Source organism: Curcuma longa, unplaced genomic scaffold, assembly GCF_044706935.1.
Source record: "Curcuma longa cultivar G26 ecotype Majalengka, Jawa Barat unplaced genomic scaffold, ITB_CL_G26_1.1 utg3290_np1212_1714210_RagTag, whole genome shotgun sequence".
Lineage (NCBI taxonomy): Eukaryota > Viridiplantae > Streptophyta > Magnoliopsida > Zingiberales > Zingiberaceae > Curcuma > Curcuma longa.
Genome location: NW_027435602.1, coordinates 370,846 through 386,616, shown reverse-complemented (window position 1 = coordinate 386,616; position 15,771 = coordinate 370,846). Strand labels below are relative to the sequence as shown.

General features: G+C 38.6%; 2 protein-coding genes across 2 annotated transcripts; one reads left to right on the top strand and one right to left on the bottom strand.

Moving 5' to 3' along the window:
* Positions 1–1,797: 1,797 nt before the first annotated feature.
* LOC141820427 (putative enoyl-CoA hydratase 1, peroxisomal) lies at positions 1,798–10,825 on the bottom strand. The gene is made up of 3 exons (XM_074707736.1): positions 10,345–10,825; positions 2,400–2,682; positions 1,798–2,117 (listed from the first exon to the last, which is right to left on the bottom strand). Exons 1-3 carry the CDS (start codon positions 10,752–10,754, stop codon positions 2,016–2,018), a joined length of 795 nt encoding a protein of 264 aa, XP_074563837.1. The 5' UTR covers positions 10,755–10,825; the 3' UTR covers positions 1,798–2,015.
* Positions 10,826–13,214: 2,389 nt separating this feature from the next.
* On the top strand, positions 13,215–15,768 carry LOC141820308 (glycerol-3-phosphate acyltransferase RAM2-like). Its single transcript, XM_074707597.1, has 2 exons — positions 13,215–13,838; positions 14,860–15,768. Exons 1-2 carry the CDS (start codon positions 13,215–13,217, stop codon positions 15,766–15,768), a joined length of 1,533 nt encoding a protein of 510 aa, XP_074563698.1.
* Positions 15,769–15,771: the final 3 nt, after the last annotated feature.

Genomic DNA, 15,771 nt, shown 5'->3' with positions numbered 1-15,771 from the left:
TGGATCAAGATGGTATTGCATGCTTTAATGTCCACTCTTCTTTCAAGAGAACCACGTACGAGTCAAATCTCTAATTTTGAGAGTTCTGCGTTACTTTTTATTTTTATTCTTTTTTGTCTTGATTGATCTGCTCTTTCAGTTGATGCTTTCTAGACGCATGAGTTAAACAAGGTGGGATAACATACATTTTAAGGGTAGTTAATGGGATAAATTCAATATTTTTTATCTTATCCATAGGTATCTCCTATATAAATACTAAGCGTTTACTCTCTCTATATTCTCTAAATATAGTCTATTTTCCACTTTTCATGACACCTAGTAATTTAAGTATCAGAGAGGTTTTGTCGGAGACCACCTCTGGCTCCCTATGATGTTAATTTGCATTGTGTGCGCAGGTTGAATCATTCTTCTACCTCAATGCTAGCTCATGTACAATAATAACATTCCCCTCTAAATTTTTGTATTGCATTACTCAGTTTGTTACCCCAATGCACGGTAAAAAGGTGCATATATGCCTTTCTGCTACCTCATCATAGAGTTCCTTGAGTACTTAGAGCATCTGCAATGCTCCTGCATTAATAACACCACAATATTAATAAAAAAAATACATGTGGCCTGGGTGGGCCAGCCCCTGCTGGCCCACCCCACTGCCACATGAACGCGTTCATGCGAAGAGGTGTTATAATATCCTTCACAACGTGGATTAACACCCTTGAGCGTTACTGGGATGTTATTAACACCCAATTGCAGATGCTCTTAGGCATTGACATTAATAAGTCTATCTGAAAGTTAAAGATCAGATAGGGATAAGGCAATTTGCTCTGGTCAAGATGGTCGAGGGATATATAGGGTCATATATGCAATGGAAACCTGGATACCTTGCAGCCGAGGAGCATGACCAACAGGGGGAGGACGACGACCTTCCCACATTGTCGCTTGTGCCTCCACTGAGCGTTTGCAAAGCAGATCAATCACATTGTGGATCCTATTGAGGATGATTTCTCACACGACTGAGGTAGGGATGGCAATTAGACCCGGATCCGATGGAGAATCCGTTCCCCGAATCCATTTTGATCGGGGAATCCCCGAATCCGAGAAAGCGGGGATGGGGATGGAGAATCCCCGAATCTCAGAAAGCGGGGATGGGTCGGGGATGGTATTCCAAATATTCCCCGTCCCCATCCCCAAACCCGACGGGGAATATTATTTTAGAGATAATATTTTCTTTTAGAGTTTAATGTTTGATTTTATAATGTTATTTTGTAAAGATTTTATAATATATATATATATATATATATATATATATATATAAGACGGGGATGAGGATGGGGATAACAATGGAAATACCTGGGGAAAACCACCCTAAAACCCGCGGGGATCTCCAAAATCTGCGGGGATCCCCGAAACCCACTGGATACCCGAAATTCGACGGGGATGGGGATGATATTTAAATTATGATACCCGATGGGGATGGGGACGGGGATGGTATATGGGTTTGGGTTTCGGGGACGGAGATGGAGAAGGCTTCCCCGCGAACCCCCGAACCCGTTGCCATCCCTAGACTGAGGACTCAATCGATCGATACTCGCTTTGAGGAGCTCCATACGAGACAAAGATCTATCCTCAATAAGCTCAACATGTGCCTCGGGAAGATCAATTTGAGACGAGCCTCCATCAATCATGGATGAAACTAATGTAGCTCCAGCGTGAACAGCTGCCCGCACCCAGTTAGAAAAAAAATGATACATGAAATTAAAAAAATGTTTATAAAATAAAAATATAATCATGATGAGCTCATTAGAGAAAGGAGTATGTAATTAATCTTCAAAGTCAAGTACACTCGACTAAAACTCATTCAGAAACTATAAACATATGCAATTCACATTGAAATTGATTTTCTACTGATTTATGATGTCCCATCATAATGATCATCAGAAGTGATAAATTTACATCAATTGATTTATTCTATGATGTTATTGATATGCAACTTTAAGAGAAATGAGCATAAAATACATCTAAAGCTTTGACGGTGGCTTTGAACTTCGATTTCGTAAAAACTTCTGCATGGCTGCAAACTGTTCCTTGGTCATGCCATCGTAATAGCTATGCGCCCTTTCCTGAAATTTTTGACAAGGCAAATAGAATTAATGAAACCGAAACAAGAAAGCTGAATAATCAACTAAAGTGAGTGTGAGCATGAGTTTTCTGATCCAACATTTGCTGGAAAGACAAACATACAATAACAAATTTCATGTTGTCATGCTCAAAGGTAGCCCATCAACGCATACTTCCTTTAATAGATGAAGGCAATGAAAGAATACTTGCATTCCATATGCAATTAGTTTTAAAATTTAGCATCCTATTGACCAACAGAGAGTATGAACCCTTTCAGATCTCACCTTTTCGAGCAAACCAGCATGACCCAAATCCATTTTGAAACCATCATTAATAACTGATCGGTACCTGAAGACCATGTCCCTATTGTTTTTTAAAATGGCGCGTGCAATTTCTTTCGCTTTCTTTAATACCTCACCGTTTTCCACAACATGGTTGACTAAGCCCCACTTTTCAGCCATCTCACCAGTTATGGGCATGCAAGAAAGTGATACTTCACGAGCTCTATTTATTCCGATGATACGAGAAAGTTTTTGTGAAAGGCCCCATGATGGAAATATTCCAAACCTGAAACAAAGTGTCAATTTTGCAACTTGAATTGCTAATGTGAGTCACAGCAAAAGACTACATGCCAATAGTGAAAGATAAGAAGACATTTAGAATTTTGTTGGATCACCAAGAATACATCTGGTGAAGCAACAGCTGTACTAGCATTTCTATTTTGTAAGGCAGTGATTTAATATAACAGCAAAAAGAAATGTAGAAGGAAAATCAACCTCTAGGTGAACAATCTCTATCTTAAGGCAAGATACTGACCTATAAAGTGAATAACTCAAATCTATAGACCATATGTAACAGAAGTTGACGCCTCTACAGGTAGAAAATGGTAAGCCACTCATCACAAATCCCAGAAAGTGTAAACAGAAGAATAGTTTAGAAACAGGAAATTACAGTTTTCTCTAAGATACAAATGAACAAGGTGAGCTCCTCTTTAAATGGAAGTGAAAACCAAATCCAGTTAAACCTCAGAGAAGGATACGATTGGACTCATGATTTGATTGTGTAGATTGCCACAACTGGCATGTTCAATAGAATAATCATGCTTTGTCTCCTTAAGCCATGGCTTATGCTCAGGATGTATCTCGACCATCGGCAAGATCACTCAGATAAAAACAGAAAAGAAGAAGACAATCAAAATTTATTTATTATATGAAAATATAAATTAATTAACAAAACAATGACACCAGAAATTATATAAAAAATATCTTAATAAAAGAAACTAATTTTAGAATCACTAAGTGTCTAATGTCATTTTCAAGATAATTAAATATATTAGTAATTTTGTAAACATATTATTAAGTTCACCTTCAGGAGGCAGAGCTAGGATCTTGATTTAATATAAGCAATAATATAATTAATAAAGAAAAAAATATATAAAATCTTATAATCATAAAGCACTACAAAATTAAATTTTAACAACGAAAGGAATTGCTAATAAACACTAATTGGAAAGCTTTCCGGGATAATGCAAGAGATAGACGATATAAGATTTGTCAATAGACACCAGTAGAAGAGCTTCTCTAATAATCTAAAAAGAATAATGCTACAATTTCTATCATGAAACACAAAAAGGACCCTCAATCATAATGGTTAACCAAGGCGAGTAGACCTAAAAATTCATCTCATGCTAACTTTTGTAGGGCGAGTATAATATAAGAATTGTCAATAAACACTGTTAGGAGAACTTTAGAGGGTAATGCAAGAGATAAACAATGCAAATGCTATAATCTCTATCATGAAAAATAAAGAAAATTTCAATCATAATCGTCAATCAATAAACAATACCCTTTCTTTGGACCTCAAAAGACTCAATTGGGCATGAGATAATACTCAATTGAGCATTAATAATATCTTTTCTTTTTTTCAATCAATTGGGCATCAGTAATACTTATCAGTTAGGTTGGGTTATACCCAACTATTACAAATCCAATCTCAAAGTCATAAGGCCATGGTTCCCTTACATGTTATATGAATCATTACGTTTATCACAAGAATACGACCATGTCCTTGGGTTATATTGCATATATTTATTATATATAAGCGTCGTATATGAGTGGTGAAGCTTTGAAGCAACTCATGAGACTTTAAAGCATGAAGCATTGAGTAATTTGACTCAATGGGATGGAATGTTAGTCAAGTGGCATGAAGAGAGCTCGGGGAGATTGGTGCGCTCTATAGACTGATGACTTGGGTTAAGGGAGCTAAAGACCTTGAGGCATGAGAGGCATGAGAGATTGCCAAGTGAATACAATCTCCAATTTTGCTTTTGAGGACATCATTGTAAATGGTGTGATTAGCTAAGTAGGCGTAGACTAATCGATGACTTGGCTGTAAAGCCTTCAATCAGGAAATTATATGCCCTTAGTCATAGTTTGTAACTTGATCTTAGACCTTTGCACACTATTAGTCAATTGAAAGGAAACTGCTCATGTTGTCCCTCAATTAGAAATGATTTTCAGTCAATTAGGTAAAGGATTTTGAACAAACAAGACTTAGCCTCTACCAATTCCAATCAAGTAGAGGTTAAACAATTCATCTGGCTAATTTGAGAGCTGTGACAAAAGTCAATTATTGTTGCATCTCAATCACATACAACATATCTCGATTTATCATGGAGCTTGACAATGTTGCCCTCAATGTGAGATTGCTAGCAAGACTGATACAAACTCATGGTTAAGGTCGGAAAGAGGCAAAGTAAAGCTATAGTCCGATCAAGAACCAATCCATGAAGTTCCAACTAGGGAGTTGAAATAAGCATGTCGATGAAATCCATAAATATTCATCCCAATGATTGAGCTTATATAATCAAGGGCTGCAAGGAACATTCAAGCACTACTTTTGTGGTCTGAGTAATGTCTGTATAAATAGAAAGAAAGCTCATGATGTACCAAACATTTGTTCTAGTCTAACTTATATTCCTTCCATTTAGTCTTAGGTTTCTTTCAAAATTCATAGTGCCATCTTTTTTTATTATATTTTGTCTGGCCCAGTGTGTGCAGCTGCACCCATCTCACCTTCCCAAAAGCCCAAATGCCTAGTGAATTTTTTTTAAGAAAAAGAAACAAGACCTATTATATGGAATTGAAAACCAAATTTCACTTTGGACTAAAGATGGAAGGAAAAAAGGGATTTATCTTTTCTCCAACAATCTCTCACACAAAAGTTTCCTGAAATAAAAAGGGGGAAAAAGAGACTTCTTAAGACATATCATACTGTATGATCAATGAGGTATTTTTCAAATTTTGAACCTTAGAGTAATATTCTATATTAGGCGTAGAGTCAACTAAGTCTTTACCTGTACCACATTGAATCTAATTTCCACTAAAGCACATATAGTATTAAAAAGTGAAAACGATTGGAACATATATTAATGATTGTGTGCTTGTATTGTAATTTTTTATGAGGATTTCCAGGAAGGTCTAACTCCTAGTCACAGCTATATACAGACATTCTTAGATAGTAGAGCCTCTACTAGGGATATGGATTATCTCATGAAAATTATGACCTTAGGTTTCTTTCAGAGTTTCTGAAACTCTTCCTTCATCTGCAGTTGAGTATATTTTATCATAAAAAATTGGGATATGGGAGTTATCATATAGAACACGATGCATATAAGTGTTTTTTATTTTTTATTTTTTTTAAAAGTGTGTTCTTTTGATTGACTAATTAACTTATTATTATCAAACCTCTAGTGGATCAATGAAGGTCGTAGTTGTTAAAACTTAAAAGGCTTATAGGTGAGGTCTAACTCTGACATTTTCATGATTTAACAATGCATTTTAAGTAAAAGTTTATATTTGGCAATTTGCATAAGTGTGTAAGCATAAAGTTTATATTTGACAATTTGCAAAAATTCATTCTGAGGTATATTTTCTTTCAGAGTTTTGCTCACTACCATAGACTAGGCTTCCCTCTTCCTTGAAGCTTGGAGCAGAACTCCTAGCAAGCAACTATTGTGCAAAATTATCTAGCTCGTGCTTCTTTGTTATCACTAAGATCAATAACCGCGACTCCCCTCCCATAATCATGGCCCTCTGTGGAACCAAGATTAAACCAAGTGGAAGCCCTCCGTCCCCAATCTCCCTGATGCCTACTATATATCATCGCCTAACAAAGTGTACAAACTTCACTTGTTCCCTGACTCCTAACGACAAAAGGCACCAACAGAATCTTCGTTGCTACTCGCAATCACAAGTTACACCATCTCCAATGATGTCATTGTTCTCATCTTCGGCCTTCACATAGTGCATGTACCTCTCTTCACAATTATGTTCCACCATAAACAAATTCCCACTAGCATGATCAACACCTCCAAACTCACTACCAATGCTAGTGTTCACAATATTGTCATTGAGCACTCTAGCACCAATCAGCCTTCACCAATGTCGTTTTCACCACCTCTAGACCACCTCCACTAAGACTTGCTATCATGATCATAGTGACATCTCTAGCTTCCACTAGTGGGCCTTATGTAATCTTCGTCGCATCTCACCTCAGTACTAGAGTAGCAAGGGCTTGGTGTTGAGATTGAGACCTTTCTTATTTTTTCCAGTTTGCCTATAGACCCCTTCATGCGAAGAGCCAACTCTGAATCACAAATCACATTTGTAGTCGAAAATGGAGACAACTGGCTAGTGTGCTTCCTATTGTGGTCTGTTGACTCCCCTTTGAATCTATTATAAATGTTAGATGTGCTCCATGGCTTACTGTAAAATGGTATCTTAGAAATACCCAAGAATTGGACATGAGGTTAATTTGATCTAATATAATATTGATTGCAAATTATAAGGCAGAAAGGAGCATCATGTGATACAATGCCAATCGATTGAGATGCAAACCTCGTGGTAACTTCAACATATGGCTCAAAAAATTCAAGTAAATTACATTTTCTATTTGAAATTTAATTTATTTAATTGGTAATTTAAACTTTCTCCATCAAATTAGTTTCTCTTATAAAACTTATAAGTATAATCAAAATCGTTTTAAAATATAAAAATATCATCATACATTATCTGTTTTTCCTAATTTAACTAGTATCTATCATTTTAAAAAGAATGATTTGATGTAGGAAAACTCCTCTATTGACTTAAACCTAGAAGATCCCCTAATAATTTGACTTTCAAGAACTTCTCAATGTCTTGATTGTAGAAGAATTTCTTGATAACTTGACCTCAAGAGAGCTCTCCAATGACATTTTAGACGAGCTCCTTACCTCTGATTAATTTGTCCTCTGGAAAGACTCTTAATTGAACCCAGACCATTAGTTAAAAAGAGTAACTCATTTTTATTAAGAAACCCTCATCATGCTATCAAATTTTTATCTTAATGAGTGATCTCGTTCCTAAGACAGTTTTATTAAGAAACCCTCAACATGCTATCAAAATTTTTATCTTAATGGGTGATTTTGTCCCTAAGACACTTTTATTAAGAAACCCTCAACATGCTTTCAAAATTTTTATCTTAATGAGTCATCTCATCCCTAAGATACAAGAACCTCCAAGCAAATTCCAATACTTGATTTAAGAGCCCCCTTGATAAATTACCCTATTTAGAGAAACCCAATATGAGCTCAATCTTGTTGAGTGGTTTCATCCATGGTTTGAAATTTCATGTCGTACTAGACGAAATAGGCGAAACATTTTGTTCCGCGTTCTGCTCGTTGATTGACATGTCCAACATGAGGCCCACGGCTGCAGCGGAGGGATCGTGCAACCCTGTCGACCACGACAGAGGCATCGCACGACCCCGTGGGCTGCGACAGAGGGTCATGCGATGTCGGGCTGGATGCTTACATCTTTGGATGCCATCTACAACCACAACCAGTGACCACAAGACAATCCATGTCCACAAGACAACCCTTTAAAATTTTCTTACAGGAACTATCAAAATCAAGTTGAGGAGGACAACTTTCGACCACCACCGGAATTTCATCAAGCTCCAAAATCTGACTTGAAAACTTTAATAAATAACTTCATCACGACTCAAACTAAACAAGATGAGTTTATGCAACGAATGGACAAAATCAAACATATCTCAGGTATGCTCGATGAATCAATTGATTATACTAAGATGTTGGAAACTCAATTTTCGCAAGATGTTAGTTCTTTTCAAGCACTCAGGATAAATTTCTAAGTCAACCTAAGACCAATTCTATTGAATATTGCAATGCCATCACTTTGGGAAGTGGTAAAACTTTGGAGGAGCCTAAGGTGAGCAATGAATATGACGACAATACAAAGAACGAAAAGGATGAGGTCATTCGAACATCGCATGAAGGGAGGTTTGATTTTATTATTATAGTTGACTCTATTCCTCAAATCCCTATTATTTTAGAAAAGTCTTTCCTAGCCACCGTTGCAACTGTAATATGCTAAACCCTCTTTGGCGATTGGCAAAGGTAAAATTGCATTTGAACTACCTAAGGCTACTAATCAAATTTTTGCAGAGGATGTTTGTTGCATGGTACATTGTCTACAGTAGGTGGCGAAAGAAGAATATTATGGACTTCCCCTTTTAGAATTGAGCATATTCAATAAAGGACTAAGAGATGGAGCTAGCAAATATCTTGTTCCTCCATGAGCAAGGTTTAGGAGATATGGTCACCCTTTGAAGTTGAGCAAAATTGATGGAGGACCAAAGGATGACAACAACAAAGTTAGGAAGTATCTTATCCTGACGCCAGCAAGATTTAAGAGATATTTCTTTGATAGGCTTATTGAGAGAAGAGAGAAGTACAACCACCTCAAATCATGCGCTCCCGATTGAGATTCACGAGGGTCAAGATTATGACCTAAAATAAACGCTTCTTGGGCGACAACCTAAGTTTTCTTTCTCATTTTTCATTTGAGTTTTTTCCTTTGTTCTTCATTTTAACTCTTTTATTTTGATCTCAGGGACAGAAGGATCCATAGCTAGCTCGTGGCAATTGCCACGAGGGTGGAAAACTTCCAGAATGAAGCATGGCTGAGCTGTGTCCACCACCACAGCTGTGCCAACCTCTGAACACAGCCATAGAAACTTCTCGAGAACTCCACGGCCTGGCCATGTCTCTCACCATGGCTATGCCCCCCCTGGACGTGATAAGAAAATGTTTCGATTAAGGTCGTTTTCCTCCCCCTTCTACAACAACAACAACAACAACAACCAAGCCTTATCCCACTAAGTGGGGTCGGCTATATGGATCCTTTTACGCCATTGAGCTCTATCTCCTATTATATCATCATTTATATTTAAATAAATTTTATCTTGTTTTATTGTTGCTAACCAAGTCTTTTTTGGTCTACCTCGCCCTCGTTTGATATGCGTATTTGTTATAGTTTCACACCGCCTAACTGGAGCATTTATCGGTCGTCTAAGTACATGTCCGTACCACCTTAAACGTGTCTCACGGAGTTTTCCCTCAATAGATGCAACTCCAACTTTCTCTCTAATGCTCTCATTTCTTATTCTGTCCATCTTCGTATGTCCACACATCCATCTTAACATCCTCATCTCCGCAACTCTCATCTTTTGCTCATGTGCTCGAGTCATAGCCCAACATTCAGCGCCATATAACATGGCAGGTCTAATTGCCGTTTTATAGAACTTTCCTTTATTCCTCCCCTTTCTCTTTCCTAATAAAATTCTTACTTCTTTTCGTCCTTTCACATTAGTTAGATTTTTTTTTATTCATCATGCATTGTATTTGTTTCCTTTAAATCTGGGGGTGCTTAGTTTAACTTTGGGAGTTTTCCCTCACTGGTTAAGCATGAAATCAATCCCTAATATTGGTCCCACAAATGACTAATTCAGTGGCCAATTTTGTGGAACCAAATTCAGATCAAATCAAATTTTGATAGTTAAATTGAAAATTCGAAACTGGAAGGTGGGAAGCAATAGATTGAAATCATTGTAATATTCTTCCATGTAATATTAATTCATAGCAAATCCGTACATAGTTGAGATGGGGTCTATAATTCAAATGACTCTAGTAATTTTAATTTAATTGAAAAGAGGGTGCAGTGGAATAGAGTGAAATCAAAGAAAACTCGAACTAATATAATAAAAAGATATTTAATTTATTTGCATATTCTTAGCAATGAAATCTTGCATAGAGTGCAATGGAATGAGTTGTATAAAGTTGTACAGGTATTGAACTAGATCACCGGGACAGATTATAGCATCAGTTACCTTGCGTGGGTGTCGATGAACTTGGCATCCTTTCCAGCTACGAGAATGTCGCAGGCAAGGGAAATTTCGAAACCGGCGGTGACGGCATAGCCGTTGATGGCGCCTATTATGGGCTTGCGAAATCGCTCCATCTGGATCACGGGATCGGATTCCTCGTCCTTGACGTCTCCTTTAAACACATCCTCTGCAGCCGTGAGGTCGACTCCGGAGCAGAAGGCACGCCCCTTCCCCGTGATCACCACCGCACCCACAGTGGGATCGGCATCCAGCTCCCTGAAGGCACCAGCGAGAGACACAATCATCGGACGAGTAAGAGAGTTGAGTGACGCGGGGCGGTTGATGGTGATGACGGCGACGCCATCGGCGTCGCGCTCAACGACGATCAGTTCCTGCGCTCGCACGGACTCCATGGGATTGAATGGTGGGAGATGGGGGAGGGTTCGGACGGAGACGGTGGACGCGACGGAGAAATACGGGAAGAAAATGGAATTGCCCCTTGCCCCTGTTTACTTGGATGGGTGGAAAGTAAAATTGAGAAAAAAAATTTTCTTTGTTTATTTTATAAAAAATTTAAGGAAAATAAAGAAGTTATCAGTCCATCAAATTGAACGGAAAGTAGAGGGAAAGAATAAAAAAAAGATACATAAATCTTCTTCTGCAATAATAAAATTATCATATTATATAAATCTTTTATCCTAACTTTTATCATCTAAGTTTCTTTGTCTTATTCTCCTCTTCAGTGCCATCTGATAGGTCTACGTCTAGGATTTCAATAAAAATTGAAGCCTCTAATTTTTAATATTTTAATATTACTTATATTAAAAAATTTATAAAAGTTTATTTTAAATTTTAAATTATTTTTTAAAATATCTATTTTTAATTTAAATTATTTTTAAAAATTAAATTATATATATTTTTTATTATTTAAAATTTAATCAACTTCTTGCGTTTCCTGTATTGATTCTATAAAATATATGTCCTCACAATCATTGGTGATATCGTGTCATTCTCTTCTCTCGTCGATGTTCATACGCTCTTTTCCTTTCCTCATCGATGATCTCCCTTCTTTGCTCCTCGTTCATTCGAATGATATTAGTCTTTTTAAATACTGGTCAAATTTATTTTTTTATTACATAAATAATTAAAAAAATATTACCTTCAGTTAGTACTATAAAAAAACAATTTTAATGATTATAGAGAAAATAAATTTATTTTTATTATAATTTCTATCAAAAAGATTGCACCGGTCATAGTCCAAGGTAGGAGGACTCAACAAATCGAATACTATAAAATTCACACACGGAAGTTGCACCGGTCATAGTCCAAGGTAGGAGGACTCAACAAATCGAATACTATGAAAAAAAATTAATAAAAACTTAATTCCTTTAATTACAAATAATCAATTTAGTTAGTTATTTTTCAAAATTATTGAAAATCAAATCAATTAAATCAAAATGATTAATATTATTTTTTTAAAAAAAAACTTATGAATAAACTGAACTAAAATTTAATTTTAAATTAATTTTATTTATCAGTTATTTTGATTTAATCAAAATTTCTCATATATCGTTAGTCTCATGCACGTCGTGTTTCGCGTTGGACGTGCTATGCCAATGCAGCCATCGATCGGTCATACGTTACGTTAATTAATGGACACTAATACGTGATGGAGCAGCGTAGCTACTTCCCTATAATTAAGAGAACGGCATGGTCACGGGGTGTCAGGAGACTACAACAGCATGCAATTAGAGTGTGACCACCATGTGAACTTGCTGAAAAATGTTTAAAGAACGGGGTCGCTAATCAACAGTTAGCGATCAATTAGCGACGGAATTAGTAATTTTTTTGTGATTAACTCGGAGAGAACTGAAGAGGAGAGATCGACTGGAGGTGAATAAATAACCATATATGTCCAGGACCTGGATATATATATAGTAGAAGCAAATTAAAGGGGCATTGAGCATTTAGATTTTTAATCGAACTCCGACTTTAAATGATAGATATTGTGAAGTGTTAATGGTGAGCTAAGACTTCACACTAGCTAGCTATAGTTTTATTCGAACATTTGGTTCATGAATAGCATAACAGTTGATTGGCGGTAATGATCGATTACAACAGCTAACTAAGTCATTAATAACATAACAAGAATATTGATTACCCAATTAATAAGCATGTGTTGGAACGCAGGGTGGCGTTAAATCCAAAGGATTGTTGCTTGATGAATTACGTAACGAAGGTGGAGCTCCGACTGACTGCCAACCAAATATTAATTATTTCACTCTAGCTAGCTCGCGCCATCAATTCGTCATTATACCTTGCTTCCAATACTCTTTTTTCTCTACAAAAGAAAATCTCTATACGATCTATTTCACGATCATATATAAAAAGATAAATTGAAAATGGCAATTGATCATGACATAGGAGAAGGGTATGATTCGAATCCTTATCCTCTTAGATGCAAGTCTGCTTCATCATAACCAACTCAGCTATGCACCGAGAACATAAACTGTATTGAGTTAATTTTTTATAGTGATCATAAATTGTATTGACCCCACCGTCAAAACGGCTTCATCTCAGAAAATTACTTAAAAGATTTTTTAGAGGTATGATACTGTTATATTGATAAGAGTCTGTTATCGAAATAACATCTCAGTCAACAGATACATATTACTAAAAGGACTCAAATTCGAAATCTCAGACAACACATGTAGACAACACATGTATCTCCCTATTAAATCACTTCGACTTCCAATACTCATTTCGCGCGTGCGTGCTTCTCGATCGTCTATAAATTATATGCGGAAATGTGCACCGGAAGCATCGATCAATTGTAGCTAGCTCCGAGGTTGCTAAATTAAGGAAGAGGGAGAATGGAAGCATTCGACGGTGCAGCAGCATTCAAGAGCATAGAACACTGCTCGTCGCTGGGCCGCGACAGCCACACTGTGGTGGCGGACATGGACGGCACCTTGCTCCTCGGCCGCAGCTCCTTTCCCTACTTCGCGCTGGTGGCTTACGAGGTCGGGGGCCCGCTGAGGCTCCTGCTCCTGCTGCTCGCCGCGCCTCTGGCCGCCCTGCTCTACTACTCCGTGTCGGAGTCGGCCGGCATCCAGGTGCTCATTTTCGCCACTTTTGCCGGGGTACGCATCAGAGACATCGAGTCGGCGGCGCAGGCGGTGCTGCCCAAGTTCTACTCCACGGACCTGCACCCCGAAGCGTGGAGGGTGTTCTCGGCGTGCGGGCGGAGGTGCGTGCTGACGGCCAACCCCAGGATCATGGTGGAGCCCTTCTTGAAGGGCTACCTCGGCGTCCATCTTGTGATTGGGACGGAGATCGAGGCGTACAAGGGCCGGGCCACCGGCTTCGTCAGCCGCTCAGGGGTTCTCGTCGGCCGGAACAAGGCTGCGGCCATGAGGAAGCAGCTGCCGGAGGCAGCGCCACAGATAGGCCTGGGCGACAGGGAGACCGATTACCCGTTCATGCATCTCTGTCAGGTTTATATGTCTTTAACTCTCTCTCTCTCTCTCTTTCTTTCTTTATTTAGTTAATTATTTTTCACATGAACCATTGATTAAACTACTTATGGAAAAATACTAGTTCACAACATTCCAGAAATTAATTAAATATTTGGATCACTAAAATAGATATTTTGAAAATTTTTAAATGTGTTTAATTTAGCTGTATCAAATATTTTTCTATTTTCTAGATAATTATATTTTTTTATAAAATTAATTAAACTATTCTGTAAGAGAAAGAAATAATTGAAAAAGAAAGTTATGAGCTTTTTTTTATAAAATAATTTATATATGAGCAAATCAAAATACTAGTTTTGTGAAAATTAAATTGGCTTCTAGTTGGCCAATATAAATCGGCTATATCAATTCAGATGAGTCATTTAACCAACCCAAATAGATTAAATTAACTACACAAATCAACTAACTTGAACAATTGGCCTACTAATCGACTCGACGACTTGAACAATATATTCTAATTGGAATGATCAACCATGTCAAATTGATTGATAGACACTATCCGAGCTAAATCAATTAGACCAACCAATGTAACTTGTCGATGGAGTGGCCAACTAGCTTGATTGATAGACCCAATCATTTAGATCAATTTATACTAATAACTAACCCGATTAATGGCACCTTGAGCCTGATGCCTTCTTACACTTGGTTGGGCTACCCAATTGAATTCGCTAAGTTTAACAATAACAACTAACCACAATTAAATTGATTGATTTAATTCATTAAGTGAGAATGAATATATCTCTTGTTTAAATTGGATTTACCATCCTATCTCTGATCCAATTAGTTCAACTCTCCTCACTCCCTTGCCCCAATAAGATTGATTGATTTCCTATTACTATCCTCTTCAAAATTTATTTTTGTTATAATTGCATCTTATAATTATTTAATATCCCTAACATAATTTTTTAAAAATTTATATAAACATTTAATCGAATTTTAACTAAAATTTAATTAAGCGACTAATAATAAAATGAAACAACAGGAAGGGTACGTGGTGCAACCTAATAAACAAGGCTTGAAGGCCCTCCCGAGAGAGAAGCTGCCCAAACCCGTCGTCTTCCACGATGGCCGGTTGGCGCTGCGACCGACGCCGCTGCTGGCCGTCCTCACCCTCCTCTGGCTCCCCGTGGGCTTCCCCCTCTCCTGTCTCCGCGTCGCCGCCGGATCGCTGCTCCCGCTGCGCTTCGTCTATCACGCATTCCGCGCGCTGGGCGTCCGCATCACGGTTCGCGGGACGCCACCGCCGCCCCCGCACAAGTCCGCGGGTCGCTCCGGCGTCCTCTTTGTCTGCTCCCACCGTACCTTGCTCGACCCGGTATTCCTCTCAATTGCTCTCCGCCGCCCCATCGCCTGCGTCACCTACTCCGTCTCGCGTCTCTCCGAGATCATCTCGCCCATCCCCACCGTGCGCCTCACTCGCGATCGAGCAGGCGACGCCGCCATGATCAAGAGGCTGCTGCGGGAGGGAGACCTGGTGATCTGCCCCGAGGGCACCACGTGCCGCGAGCCCTTTCTGCTGCGTTTCTCGTCGCTCTTCGCGGAGCTCACGGACGAGATCATCCCGGTGGCGATGGCGAACAGCACGAGCATGTTCCATGGCACCACGGCCAGGGGATGGAAGGGGATGGACTCCTTCTACTTCTTCATGAACCCCAGCCCAGCCTACCAGATCACCTTCCTCGACAAGCTGCCCGCCGAGCTGACTTGCGGTGGCGGTAACAAGTCCAGCCATGAGGTCGCCAACTACATACAGCATGCGATTGGCTCCGTTCTCTCATATGAATGCACTCACTTCACCAGGAAGGATAAGTACATGGCTCTCGCCGGCAACGATGGCACCGTGCCGGAGAAGGCCAAGGAGGAAACATCAAAGTTCAGGGTTGCGAAGTAAAAC

Excerpts from the sequence above, each read along its gene's own strand:
- LOC141820308 (XM_074707597.1), top strand. The coding sequence starts at position 13,215 with ATGGAAGCATTCGACGGTGCAGCAGCATTCAAGAGCATAGAACACTGC. Across the intron at positions 13,839-14,859 it reads CGTTCATGCATCTCTGTCAG|GAAGGGTACGTGGTGCAACC; the intron begins GTTTATATGTCT and ends ATGAAACAACAG.
- LOC141820427 (XM_074707736.1), bottom strand. The coding sequence starts at position 10,754 with ATGGAGTCCGTGCGAGCGCAGGAACTGATCGTCGTTGAGCGCGACGCC. Across the intron at positions 2,683-10,344 it reads TTCATCGACACCCACGCAAG|GTTTGGAATATTTCCATCAT; the intron begins GTAACTGATGCT and ends ACTTTGTTTCAG. Across the intron at positions 2,118-2,399 it reads ATGCTGGTTTGCTCGAAAAG|GAAAGGGCGCATAGCTATTA; the intron begins GTGAGATCTGAA and ends CAAAAATTTCAG.